Source organism: Carassius gibelio, chromosome A7 (assembly GCF_023724105.1).
Source record: "Carassius gibelio isolate Cgi1373 ecotype wild population from Czech Republic chromosome A7, carGib1.2-hapl.c, whole genome shotgun sequence".
Lineage (NCBI taxonomy): Eukaryota > Metazoa > Chordata > Actinopteri > Cypriniformes > Cyprinidae > Carassius > Carassius gibelio.
The window spans coordinates 30,769,656-30,782,922 of record NC_068377.1 but is presented as its reverse complement, the minus strand read 5'-3'; the positions used below and the strand labels follow the sequence as shown (position 1 = coordinate 30,782,922).

The window sequence follows — 13,267 nt, the reverse complement described above, 5'->3', positions numbered from 1 at the left end:
AAATGAGTAAATGCAATTATGTTTTACATATTTTAACTCCACATATTATAACTTCTCAATAATTTGTTAAAAGATTGCTCCTGTGATTAAAACACCCACATGCTCTTATTCCTAAATAATCTCTACTGTATATCTCTGTAATGTTTGCACTCTGTAATCTCGGTAATGTCTACCTTGAAGAGTGTTCGTGAATCGTGCCACTTATCTGTCCTTCACGTGCTCCACTGTTTACTGCCTGTTTGTTGGTCAGTGGACGTTCCATCATGGTTATTGTTGGCAAGTACACTTGCATTACAGTTTATTGCAGTCAGTATGTTTTACTTCCAATTTAGTCTATGGTGTTGTTTGGAAAGCTTTTTTTTTTTTTTTTTTTTTGAGATATCAACCTAAAAACTTAAAATGTCTATACATTTTGTATTTACATTTTTGTCACTTCTTGTTTCTAAACATGTTCATCACCAGGGTTTTAAATGAGTCAGATGATTAATTGGATTAAAAGGAAACAGAGTCTGCTGTCTGGATATGAATTTCTTTAATGTTCCCCAGATCAGAATCACAGCATACAGTGTGTAATAACTTCTAAATAAAGAGAAATATCATCACTTTATTTATATATTTTAACCTTCTTTAAAAAAAATTCATTATTAACATTTTTATTCTTTATCAAGTGTGGTGTTCTGATTCTGAACATGTATATTAAAACAGGGCAACAGGTGTAAATTTGCTTTGGGACCCAGGAGAATCTATTCATTTTCTCGGAGTAATAACATGTGCTTCATTTATTCAGCAACTTTTAAACCATCAGACTTGACATATTGAGATCCTCATGCACTCTTTATGCCATCTCTAATCCTGTGTTATTTTGCTAGATGCTTGTATACTTAAGTGTATAAATGTGACCATAAAACAATACATTCCCCTATTTCAGATGTCTCATAAAATCTCTACCACCTTTTGGTAAGAATTCAATGCTACAAGGTCATGTCGGATGAAAAACTTCTCATAACCACTATGGTTTCCAGTGCTTCCTTTGCTTAAATAAACTGGACATTCCAGTTCATCTCCATATCAAAGGCTTTATATATGAAACGAACAGCTAATCATACTTGTGCAGAAATATGACTAGCTAATGATTCAAGTGATATTGGTATGCTACATAACACACAACCTCATTATGCTAAAATATAAGAGCAATACATCATCTCAAATCCACAGATCTCAAAACTAAATGAAGCAGCAGAAAGTGAATTTATCATATGAGATTCATCAATTTTGCTGGTGGCTGCATAAGAACTTGCACCTGTTGTCCTGGCCTCAAAGTATTTCAAATTTCATTAGACGAGAAAAAAACGAAGAAAATAAAAACCAAACATTAAACAAGTAACTGAATATTTACAAATATTTTCCGTTGATTTGTTCTTACACGTATAAATGTACAGTTTATCTCTATTGATCCTGCTCTCACTGTACGCCTAACTGAAGACCCAATGAATGGCTCGCGATGGATGTAGAGTCTTTATTCTGTATGTACCACAACATCACACTCTAGTAGTGAGAAATAACAAGAGTCTGAACTCATCTCTTAATACAGTATTGATTATTAGAACTGAGGTGGTTTTGTTCGCAGCTCTAGTTAACTCCTCGTAGTTTGTTTAAAATGGAGTTCAGTTATACTTACAACCACACAAAAGTCCACAGATGGTACATATCCACAGGTCCAACCGGCACTCTCGGGTCTCCAGAATGCATCTGCAACTGAAGTGTGTTTATTGTCCAGTTGTTGTTGTTTTCAGTCCACACTGCAGAATAAAGTTCTGTTTTCATGGCATCCTGAACCTCCAGTATGTTTGCTCTGCAATGCTTGTAAAGCCTGTTCATGTTTTAGTACATCGAGCAGCATACTGGCATTGGTTCTTGCTCCGTTATGATGGTCCTGGGCATCTCAGACTCAATACACTGGCAATCTAAACCAACAGCGAGACATTTCCTGACTTAAACGGTCATCCTCCTGTGACACACAGCAGTGGTAGAAAAATATGACTAACAAGGCATGAACAGAACATAAGTGACTGTGTTAATTCCCCAGATTCTATCTAGTGATTCTGAGCCATTTGTTCTTTCACCTGAACACTTATAGTGGAGAAACTATCTGTAAGATATGTCTACATATAGATCTGGTTTTCCGCAACTACTATTTGCTGTGCTTGTCGTAACCAAAAAGGTCAGGTGTGTGGTGCAGATAGATGTGAGATAATGTAGAGATGTGGATAAACACATCAAACTGATGTTATGAGGTGCTTCCAGTCTTTACCTATAGCACAACATACAATTATTTTGTATGTAAAATGGCCCAAAGCCAGGTATGTTTTTCTGAAGGAATGATAGAGAGCCACAGATTTTGTGTTATTGGAATTGAACTAACTCAGAAGTCTACTTTTCTCTCTCTTGTTGTGCCTCTCTGTCACGTATACTCTTAACTCACACATTCACAGAAACAAAAATACACAGGAGACCTAGCTATTTCCTAGAAAACACACGCTTTATGTGTGCACACGCACAAATACACACACAAAAAGATGCTTTTTAAACTTGGTTGTCAGAAAGCAAATGATGTTTAACTGAAAGAGCGAGGACAGAGATAGAACTAGAGAGGCTACAGAGAGAGAAAGACAAGTTGAGGTGTAAAAGCATCATATTTATGCAACTGCCCGGTTCTGTTAGAGCCACTACAAGGCTGATGGTCAAATAATAGCACCAACAACTGCATATGAATGTTAAAAATCATTTGAAAGAATATTGCCGATAGCTTTCCGTCTTGATGTGGTGGGAGGATACCTTCCTATAAAGTGGTCAGACTGAGGAGGATGTTACTTTTGCTAATGCTGATGAAAACACCACTGGGGCTATTGAAGGCTATTGTAGGCTTTTTAAGCGAGCAAAAATAAAAATGCAAATAAGCTGTGGGAGTTTACAGCTCGGGGTCTTTCTCGGTGCTTTAAAATATTTCATGCATAGATCCCACCAAGCAATCCATGTAAATATATTTATATCATTCTTTTATATATTTGTCTTTATATTTCTATATAGAAAAATCTTCCTAGGAAACAACACAGAGCCAAGTCAAATATGCGTGATAAAATGACACAAACGAGAGAAAAAGGTGAAAGAGGAGGCTGGCACTTTTGATTTCGTCTTCTGTCAGACGTTGTCATTTTCTCTCAATTCGTCTCTTGTTACAAGGTATGATTTAATACTGCAGGTAAACACAACATATCCAGCTTCCGTCATTTAATCGAATGCCCCTATGATTCATGTAAAACATAATCCAAGGACACAGATCACATCCGGACAGAGAGTGATAGGCCGGTAATGGAACAACAAAGGAGAATGACAAAAAGGATGGATGAAATCTGCACTTTGCCAATTTAGTGAAAGAAGAAAAGTGGGAAAATGTCATCACTGTCAATCACTGATGCCCCCTTTTCTTCAAGAACAATGTGGAAAAACAAACAGCAAGTTACGAGTCACTGCCGACCGAATCTGTTGCTCACCGTAGAGTCCATAAACAGAGTTCCTCTAGTGTGCACAACTTCTACAAAACCTTTGACTGTGTCTATGAGAACGCCAACAGGATGCATTGTCACTGCTCTAGGCAGCTGAACTGAGAGCATCTTACATTTAGGAGCTTGAAAAGGTGGACAGAGAGAGAAAACTGGATTGGGATGAGAGCTAGTCCTCTCGTTTGGGGGCTCTACTATACACGGGTGGTGGAGTGAGGGTGGGGTAAGGTGTTGTTGTGGCCGGTGGTTGTAGGGAATGTGTTGAAGGCATGGAGGGGTTGCATGCCGGTGATGGTGCTAGGAATCATGGTGATAGTATTAGGGGTCATGAGTGGAACATCGTCGGGCGCCCGCCTCAGTGCCAGTGTGTAGTCGGGTGGGCATGCGGGGCGTAAAATATCATGGGGTCGCAATGGCTCCATGTCGTGGTGGGCGTCGTGCTCCGAGTGCTTCATTTGCAGGGACATGATCTCTTCCTCTTGGCTGTGTGCTAAGTCATTAGCAGGGATGCCTCGTTGAGGGGATAAGCGGTGCCGTCGCATCTCATGCCGTTTGTCACGTTTGTAGTAAAGTGCGGCGAAGGCAAGGATGTTGAGGAAGAGGAGCGATGCGCCAACAGCTACCGTCACACTCAGTTCCGTTGAGTAGTCCCGGGTGTCGCCTGGGAAGGGAGGGAATCGAGGGGGCTCTGACCCATCTGGGTCTGATTCTGTAGGGAAGGTTGGGATGGGATGGCGTGTCGTACGGGGTACCTGTCCCTTCCTGTGTGGGGTACGGGCGGTTCCTGGAGGCAGCCGGGTTGTGGCGGTGCTGAAGACCTCCTCGTGAAGGTTGTGGAGGTGAGGAACCAGTTCCAGCCAGAAGGCAACCTTATTTGCTCGGTAGTTGTCCCGGACGCGAGGCTTCAGGCCAATGTGGAGATACTGCTTGTCTTTAGAGTTGAACTTGGTCCAGATCACTTCCTCAAAGCGGTTTGGCTTGGTGTGGATGAACTTGGTGTCCTGAGGAACAGGCAAGTTGGGATCCCTGGAGAAAACAGATATCTATATTTTAATGAATTCCCCACCAAGGTTGTGAGCCACTCAGAACTTGAGAAGAATTTAAATTGAGATTTTTTTCTAAATTCTCGAAAGATTTAAACAAAAATTATTTAGCCAACATCTATACAATCTGGAACACTGAAACTCAGAGTCTTCTTCGCAAGCTGCCAAAATAATTTACAAATATATTATTATTATTGTAAAGTAAATTGTATCTCTCAAAGTATTATTATTATTATTATTATTATTATTATTATTATTATACTGATATGTTACAATACTAATATTTTAATTTTATGTTTTAATTAATACAGCATACAAATTCTATTGTGGAGCACCTTATTTTACCCTCCAATAAATGCAATGTGTTGTTGTAAATACATTTTTCTATTTCCACGTGATTACATTTTTGAGGGATTGATTGAATTGGTACAGTTTTCTGAATTCCTTTTATAAGACAATTTTTACTGAAATTGTTTTATTAATATATATATATATATATATATATATATATATATATATATATATATATATATATATATAAAACAGAATCCAGAAAAATAAAACTGAAAATAATAAAACAACTTCTATATTTACATTCATTGTCAAGGTCGAACAACCATGTGGAATTTCAATCCCTATTAACTGTAAGAAATATATAAACATTGCATTATATGGCAAAAAAAAGGGGAAAAAAAAGAAAGAATGAATGTTTAGCATATTCAGACGCACCCGGTCTTGGCAAAGTTGGTCCAGTATGTCATCACCACAGCGCTAAGCATGACATCATTTTTGGAAAAGTTGCAAGGGAAGAGGTCTGTTGCTCCAATCATGGGCACACCAAACACATATGGGATCTCATCTCCGTGTGCAGCGTCTGCCCATTCGGGTCGAGTCTCAGTCTGGCAGTGGTGATAGAAGGTGTAGAAGTAGACGGGAGACTGGTAATCCGCGTGGAGCTTGGCAGTAGCGACGGCTGGCGCCACCCACTGGTGATCAGTGAATAATGCCAGGAGAGTCTTGCGCCGCATCTCTCCATTGTCTCGGTCTGCCCAGTCTGTGTACATGAACTTAATAGTCTCCCTCAGGATGTCTTTACCTACAAAAATATAGAGAATAATTACAGTAAAGAAAGAGCTGACAAGAAAATGAGTGGAAGGATAATGACATTTGAGCAATAATGTGAATATGTTGTCTAAAAAACGTGGATAAAGGCCGTCCGTGAATGCATGCTATTTGTAAAAATAACAATATATATGATAGCTCACATCCATAAGACATTAAATACCAGGTATAAAATCTCCATATCAGAGGTCACACAAAATAGCATGCTGATGGATATTGCTTATCTTTTATCGCCCTCTGGCGGAAAAAGTCAACAACAGCACCTAATCAAGAGTAAGCAGAATACTACAGTAGTGACAATTTTATTGCTGTGCTCAGCATTGCCCCTCATTAAAAGTCAGAATGATTTTTACCCAGTCAGATTTGAGACTTCACTAGGCAAAACTCTAATAAAACCGTCAAACTCTGGCACAATTTAATATAAAGTATGATGATATAGAAACCAAACTGTTTTTCTTTCTAATGATAACTGGTAAAGCAGGCAAGAAAATTAAAAGTCAAATAAAAAGAATGGGGACTAAAGATCTTACCTTTAGGGTATCCGTAGAGGTTATCGACAAAGTTGGAGATGGTGTAGTCAAAAGCTGCAGCTGAAATGCCCTCTTCACTCTCAGTGCCCCCATCATCCACAAACTTCAGCCCCTCCCCTTGATTTACACCAATCAGAAGATCGTAGTTCAAGAACTCCCCCTAGTGGAGAAAGAATTCAACATTCTCATACAAACTTACTGCAAGTAACCAGCAGGTAAAAGCAGTTGTTTGTTGATTTCTTAAATATATGCCATACCTCAACCTTTGTTTCCTAGAATTATTCTACAGAAAAACTGAATTAATAACCGTTGATAACATGAAGGCAATTTTACTTTGCCACTTCATCTAAAAAAAAAGTTCATCTAAAAAAAAAAAAGATCTGAAATTCCTGAGATTTTTAAAGTAAGAAAAATTCCACCCATAAACACCCAATTATTTTGGTCTTTACTGTTTTTTTTTTTTTTTTATAAATAAGAAACGAGAATTGAACATTTATAAATTAAGATTTATAAATAGAATAATACATTTATAATAAGATTATAAATGTCATTCATTAAAAAAGAAAAAGAAACAAGTATGAAAAATCACTCACATGTCTGACATTGTTGTATAACATGATAGCATATCATTGCATATCAAAAGTAAATGGTGTTTTCATGGAACATTCAGTCTGCATTTACAAAAGTAGGTCTGATCACTAAGATCTGGCTTAAAGGGTAGTTTGGATGGTTTACTGGACATAGTTTAAACCTAATCCTTGGCTTGGAAAGTTACAATTCAAAAGGAAAAATGTTTGATAGACTATGCTGAATTTAAACTAACATAAGTCTTGAAAACCTTCTTCACAAATGACAGTAATCTCAAAATCACCTGCTGCATCAGGATCTCGGGGTCATCTGGCACAACATCTCCGTCCATCACAGGTCCAAATGCAATATGGTAGCGGGCCGGCTGGATGTCCTGATCCACTAACTCTCTGAAATTTTTCCTGCGGAGACAGTCCACCATTTCTGCGGTCTCCCCATATGTGCATCCCACTTTACGGGCCAGAATCTTAGTGTACTTCAAGGGCTGGTAGCTAATGGACCAGCTGGAGATGGCTGTACCACTCTGAGCAATGGCTCTCTGAAACAGGCCTGGGACGGGAGGGAGAAATAACAAGCTGTTAACTACACAGAAGGAAACTTGCATACATAATAACATAACATACCTGGTTTATACATCTAGAGCATAACATGTCATGCATCTAATATATATATATATATATATATATATATATATATATATATATATATATATATATGGTGGATGAGGAGATACCCCCTGAAAATGTAAAGCACCTTGAGTGCTTAGAAAAGCACTATATAAATGTAAGGAGTTATTAAGGAATTATTATCATATAAGAAAGTGTCCTCTAACTGGTCACCATCAGTTTTTCATAAATGATCAATGGTTTGAAATGTTTTCATCATGGTGTGACAAATTAATTTTTCAGCACACATACCTCATAAAAGTCTAAAAAAAATCTCTATATTAATTAGCAGAATACTGTTTAAAACAAATTTTAATCTTAAAAGAGTTTAGCATGTCACTCTGTAGGACATTTTCAATTCTCAGTTTTCCAGAAGTAGCCACTTGACTGTGATATAAAGTATACCGTAGTATGGTTATTTAAATGTTATATATTTAGTATATCCGGAGCTTGTTAATTGGATGGAAATGAGGAAAATGAGGATTTGGTTTGGCACACTCCATTTTTCAATGATTACTGAGATAGCATTGTACTAATTCCAACTTGCATTGAAATATTAACAATAAATCTATTATTCTCTTGTAGACTTTTCATTTACAAACACTTTACAAACAAAGCCTTTTTCCTACACTCAAGAAAAAAGTCTAAACATATTACCGAAGGGCTCTTCTTTTCCTTGTTCTGCCCTCCTTCCTCTCTTTCTGTCTTTTTAATTATTGAACATGTTACCTTTCCCAGGGAAATCAATAAGGGGCTACTGTAGCTTTGTTTCTGCTAACACGCCTGTGCTTTTCTCTTTACCTAGCTTGTCCAAACAGGCACACAGACAGACATCGAGCATAGCGTTAGTTCTGGCAGGTCACGTGAGTCAAGCTTGCATCAGCTGTCGATCCACGTCTACCAACAGGAATACGACACCAATCACGGCATTCGTATATAAGGTTTATTCAGTATTATTCAGTGGCTTTATCGCTTGCTCAGGAACAAATGACCCTCCTCCATCCCCAACTCCTCCTTTCATCACAGTCAGGATATTCCTCATTGAATCAGACTCCTCTTATCTCGAATAATGTTACACTAAATTATCATCAAGAACATTAATGATATCTGCAGTTGTTTCTATTCTGTTTACCCAAAGTGAAGTGACATTCAGCCAAGTATGGTGACCCATACTCAGAATTTGTGCCTTGCATTTAACCCATCCGAAATGCACACACACAGAGCAGTGAACACACACACACTGTGAGCACACACCCGGAGCAGTGGGCAGCCATTTATGCTGCGGCGCCCGGGGAGCAGTTGGGGGTTCAGTGCCTTGCTCAAGGGCACCTAAGTCATGGTATTTAAGGAGGAGAGAGAACTGTTCATGCACTCCCCCCACCCACAATTCCGTCCGGCCCGAGACTAGACTAGAACTCACAACCCTTTGATTGGGAGTCCAACCCTCTAACCATTAGGCCACGACTTCCCAAAGGGAGTTGTTTTTATATTGTTATTTATAATTTATTGTCTATTCTTTTTATTATTAGTGTTTTTATTACCTTAAATTAAATGTATGTCCGCACTATTTTTGTACATTCTGTATTGGAAGCTACTGACACCAAGATGAATTCTTTGTGTGTGTGTGTAAACACACTCGGTAAATAAAATTCCTGATTCCAAATCTGATTTTTTTTTTTTGCCTAGAAAAGAACAGAACCACACTGTCAATCCAAACTGTATGTTAAGTGTCAGTCATCTTTGATGATAGTGGTTCTGACAGAAACGTAGTTAAGCGGTGCTCAAACACTCATTTTTTTTTTGTACTCCACTTGACTGAACATTATCTACTTACTTAATCTTAAAGGGATAGTCCACCCAAAAATTTTAATTCATGAATTACTCACCCTGATGTCATTCCTAATATGTATGCAATTTAAACCTAACCAAAACCTATTTTGCAGAACGATAACCAAACAGTTTTGATCCCTTTGACTTCACTCTTTTTTTTTTTGTCCATATAATGGATGTTAGTGAGACCGAAAAGTATTCAGAAACTAACATTCTTCAGAATATGTTCTTCTGTGTTCCACAATCGTCCTACAAGTTCGGAACGACACAAGAGCGAGGGAATTATGACAGAATTTTAATTTTTAGGTGAACTATCCTTTAACGATTACCTACATACCGTTATTTGTTTATCTGTTCCTGTTTCTGTTGGCTTCGGCTCCTTACAGGGAAATAACATGATTGGTTTCTCCAGAGTAACAACTGTCATGACTTACCTAGAGTGACTGACAGTTGAGGACTGTAGGACTGATGTTAGGGGAGGATGACCGTGATGATGAAGATGGTGTGGGTGAAGGTAGACTTTTTTGACGAGCAATGCAACAAAACAGAGTTGGACAGGACGGTGAGACATTTTGTGTAGTAACACGCATGCACACAACATTAATAATGAGATGGAAACATGTGCAGGGATAGTATTAGTCTGTTAAAGCATTAACACAGACAAACACACACACACACACGCATTTTTCTTACCCTCAGAGTGGTGGGACAGGATGAGTAGGTTGACACAAGATGCTCCAGCCCCAGAGCCAAAGATAGTGATCCTTTCAGGGTCACCACCGAAGTGTCCAATATTCTCTTTCAGCCAACGCAAGGCCTGGATTTGATCCAGCAGACCATAGTTCCCTTTAGCAGACTGGTCTCCTGTGCTAAGAAAACCTGCAGTAAAGTAGAGCAAAGGGGAAAGGAAAAATACAGACAGATTTGTTAATAGAAAGCAGTATTATAATTATTAGTTAAAACTATAACGGATTGTTTTTGGTCGTTGAAATACAGCTGATATAAAATAATATATAAATATAAGATGAAAAACCTGAAAATTAGAAATGTTTCCTTTGCTAATAACTGACATAAGTACTAAAATTTTGCAAGTTATCTGCTGAACAGTGACTGAAGACAGAAAGCAATGTAAAGAAGAAGAGAGGAAAGTAAGAAAATAGTGGACTGAAAAAAACAAAAACATAAAATACATTACCATAAAACAAAACATAAAATACTGATCTTTAGTCAAATGTCTGATAACAGCAGGGCAAGAATACAAGACAGCTTTAGACAACAGAGAGAGAGAGAGAGAGAGAGAGAGAGAGAGAGAGAGAGAGAGAGAGAGAGAAAGAGAGAGAGATGGCTGAGACAGGGTGAGTGAGTGGATGCTCTAATTTGGAAAAACTGTTTCATCTGCCTCCAAGTCACCAGGATTTTTACTGATCAAAGTCTGACACACACACACACAGAGAGAGAGAGAAGCACATCTCCAGAGCGCCTGTAGAAACTGCCTAATACATGGCAGAGTCAGAAACAAATGGCCCTGCTGCACTGGTGCCTAGTCAGTTAAACTTCTGGATGAAGGCGCCTTCTGATGAAACTGGTTTCAAACCAGCTTTAAAGGCACCATAATTCTACTTCTACATCCTACTTCTTGGGCAGTTATTATTCAAATCATTCTAATATGCTGATTTGTTGATCAAAAAAACTTTTCTTATTTCTAAAAAAGTTGTACTTTTGGGGAAACCATGATATATTTTTCTGGATTCTTAGATTAACCTTTTTTTTCTTTTTTTTTTTTTGCAACAATATAAAAGTCTTTACTGTCTTTTTTTTGTAAGCCACTGAATGGGACTCTGCTGGTTAAAAATATTAATTTCTTTAAATATATATATATATATATATATATATATATATATATATATATATATATATATATATATATATATATATATATATATATATATATATATATATATAGCATTGAATTACTACCCTTTTACTAACCTAAAGACCTTTGAACGGTAAAGCAGAAACTAATTTACGGCTTATTATAGGTTAGAAAAAAACTAAAAGAAGAACCAAGATCTGGCATAATAGACACAATCTTACGCAAACATTGAACTCGGATGTGCCTTGATGCCTTCCTACATCCAGACATATACTGCCTGTGAAAGTGCAGCTTTCAGACAGCTGTATTCTTGCTGTATTCTCACTCCTCAAAAATACATGAGCACACATACACTAAACTCTCCTTACTCTTCTCACCTACGACCTTTCTTCTGGATCTCTGTGAATACTGTGACACTACCTGAATTCAGAAGTACTGTGTGATAGTCTGAGGTTGCTATGAGAGAAAAATAGATAGGGCAGATTATGGTTGTGTAAAGACAGTTAACAATGAAGATTTATCTGTCACAGAGTTCAGAGCTTGACAGTATGACAACCGTGACTTGACATGATCCTCAGATTTTCTAAAAGCTTCATACATTTGGTATGATTTATTAGCTGTTTTCCTCATGGGGAGTAAAACATTTCCCCACAAGGTCAATTTTTGGTCCCCATAACATACTGAATACCAGATACATATACACACTTCACCAAGTTCTTCATTTTAGAGGGGCATTACAAGTAGATGTTTATGTTTTCAAGACAGATTAACAGAAAGTGAATCTGTCAGTCAGTCCTGCTTCAACCACAAACACACTTCCTTAATCTGTTTGCAACCATTAAATACATTCTGCCAAATTCAAAATAAATTTCTCTGAAAATCATTCATAAATTCATTAATATGCCAAATTTTGGCAATGTATATAAAACTAATTTTTTTTACGAACGATTCACACAGAATTTAATTTCTGCTCGTGTTTCATTAAAAAGGTCATTGAAATGTACACCTTAGAAACAATTTAGTCTAATTCATGTCGATTTTTATTGAAAGCGTACGTGGCAAATACACTAAAGGTTGTGTCAGTTTAGCAAGTGCATGATCATTGCTTGATTTGCATAATTTCCTTAGTGAATTGGGTGCTAAAACATCTCAAACAGCACAATGAAATAAATGGTGCTAACAGCGGCACCTGATTCATTCTTAGAGAATTGCTCCCAAAGTGAACAAATATTATGATGATTTTTAATCAATTCCAACCTCTATACACTATTAGCATGCAGTCCACATCCACACACAGAATGCAGAGAGAGAGATTTGGATTATTCCTCAAAGAGCATCAAAATAGACTGTGCAAAAACGTCACATCAAAGAGCGTCAGTTATGGAAATGAGATTATCTGTGGCTGTTTAGATTTATTACATCACCTTTAGTAGATCTCTCACAGCAGTCAAATGATTTGCTAGTACACTGCAACCTCATGGTCAAACATGTGAGTTGGCCTCAAAATCTCCTTGCGAACCTTAAAATAACAAAGTTAAATAGTTTTTTTGGCCTGAGCTTTGTGAGCAGCCATTAAAACCACCATGGTCATTACTGAGATTTCACCCTCTAACGTCTTCTGCTTTAGATTTATCTTCATTATCATTATTTCTATGCTCCGTCAGCCACATTATCTTGTTGAATTGTGTGGGTACGCCTCTGTAAAATTGTCTTTAAAAGAATCCTCAGCAGAAATTTGGACTGGAGAATAAGGTCCCACTTTTCTGATTAGCTTCTGTGGCTGTGTGTGTGTGTGTGTGTGTCTTTATATGTGCACAATCCCTGTTGAACTGCATTGAAGACCTTTGGTGACATTTCCTATAATGGATCATCATAATATTAAATTATACCCATTCTGACATTTGACATTTTTCATATTCTAAATGGCTGGATTTGAACAGAAAAAAACGATGTCTGTATAAAGTACAGACAAGTATTTCAGCTCTGGAAACCAATGACTAGGAAACCAACAGATTGAGCTGAAGGGTCATTCCTGCAGTAGTGTACATTTTCATGT

At 37.5% G+C, this 13,267-nt stretch overlaps 1 protein-coding gene across 3 annotated transcripts in view; it reads right to left on the bottom strand.

Annotated features, from left to right (window-relative positions):
- Nucleotides 1–515: 515 nt before the first annotated feature.
- LOC128017177 (neuroligin-2) overlaps nucleotides 516–13,267 on the bottom strand; it is a 173,673-nt gene continuing 160,921 nt past the window's right edge. For all 3 annotated transcript variants that reach the window (XM_052602427.1, XM_052602430.1, XM_052602429.1), the window contains 5 exons: nucleotides 10,032–10,217; nucleotides 7,127–7,392; nucleotides 6,256–6,415; nucleotides 5,333–5,699; nucleotides 516–4,586 (listed from right to left, as the gene is read on the bottom strand). In XM_052602427.1, the coding sequence (XP_052458387.1) occupies nucleotides 3,755–4,586; nucleotides 5,333–5,699; nucleotides 6,256–6,415; nucleotides 7,127–7,392; nucleotides 10,032–10,217 (1,811 nt within the window). In that variant the 3' untranslated portion in view covers nucleotides 516–3,754. The remainder of the gene's footprint in view (nucleotides 4,587–5,332; nucleotides 5,700–6,255; nucleotides 6,416–7,126; nucleotides 7,393–10,031; nucleotides 10,218–13,267) is intronic.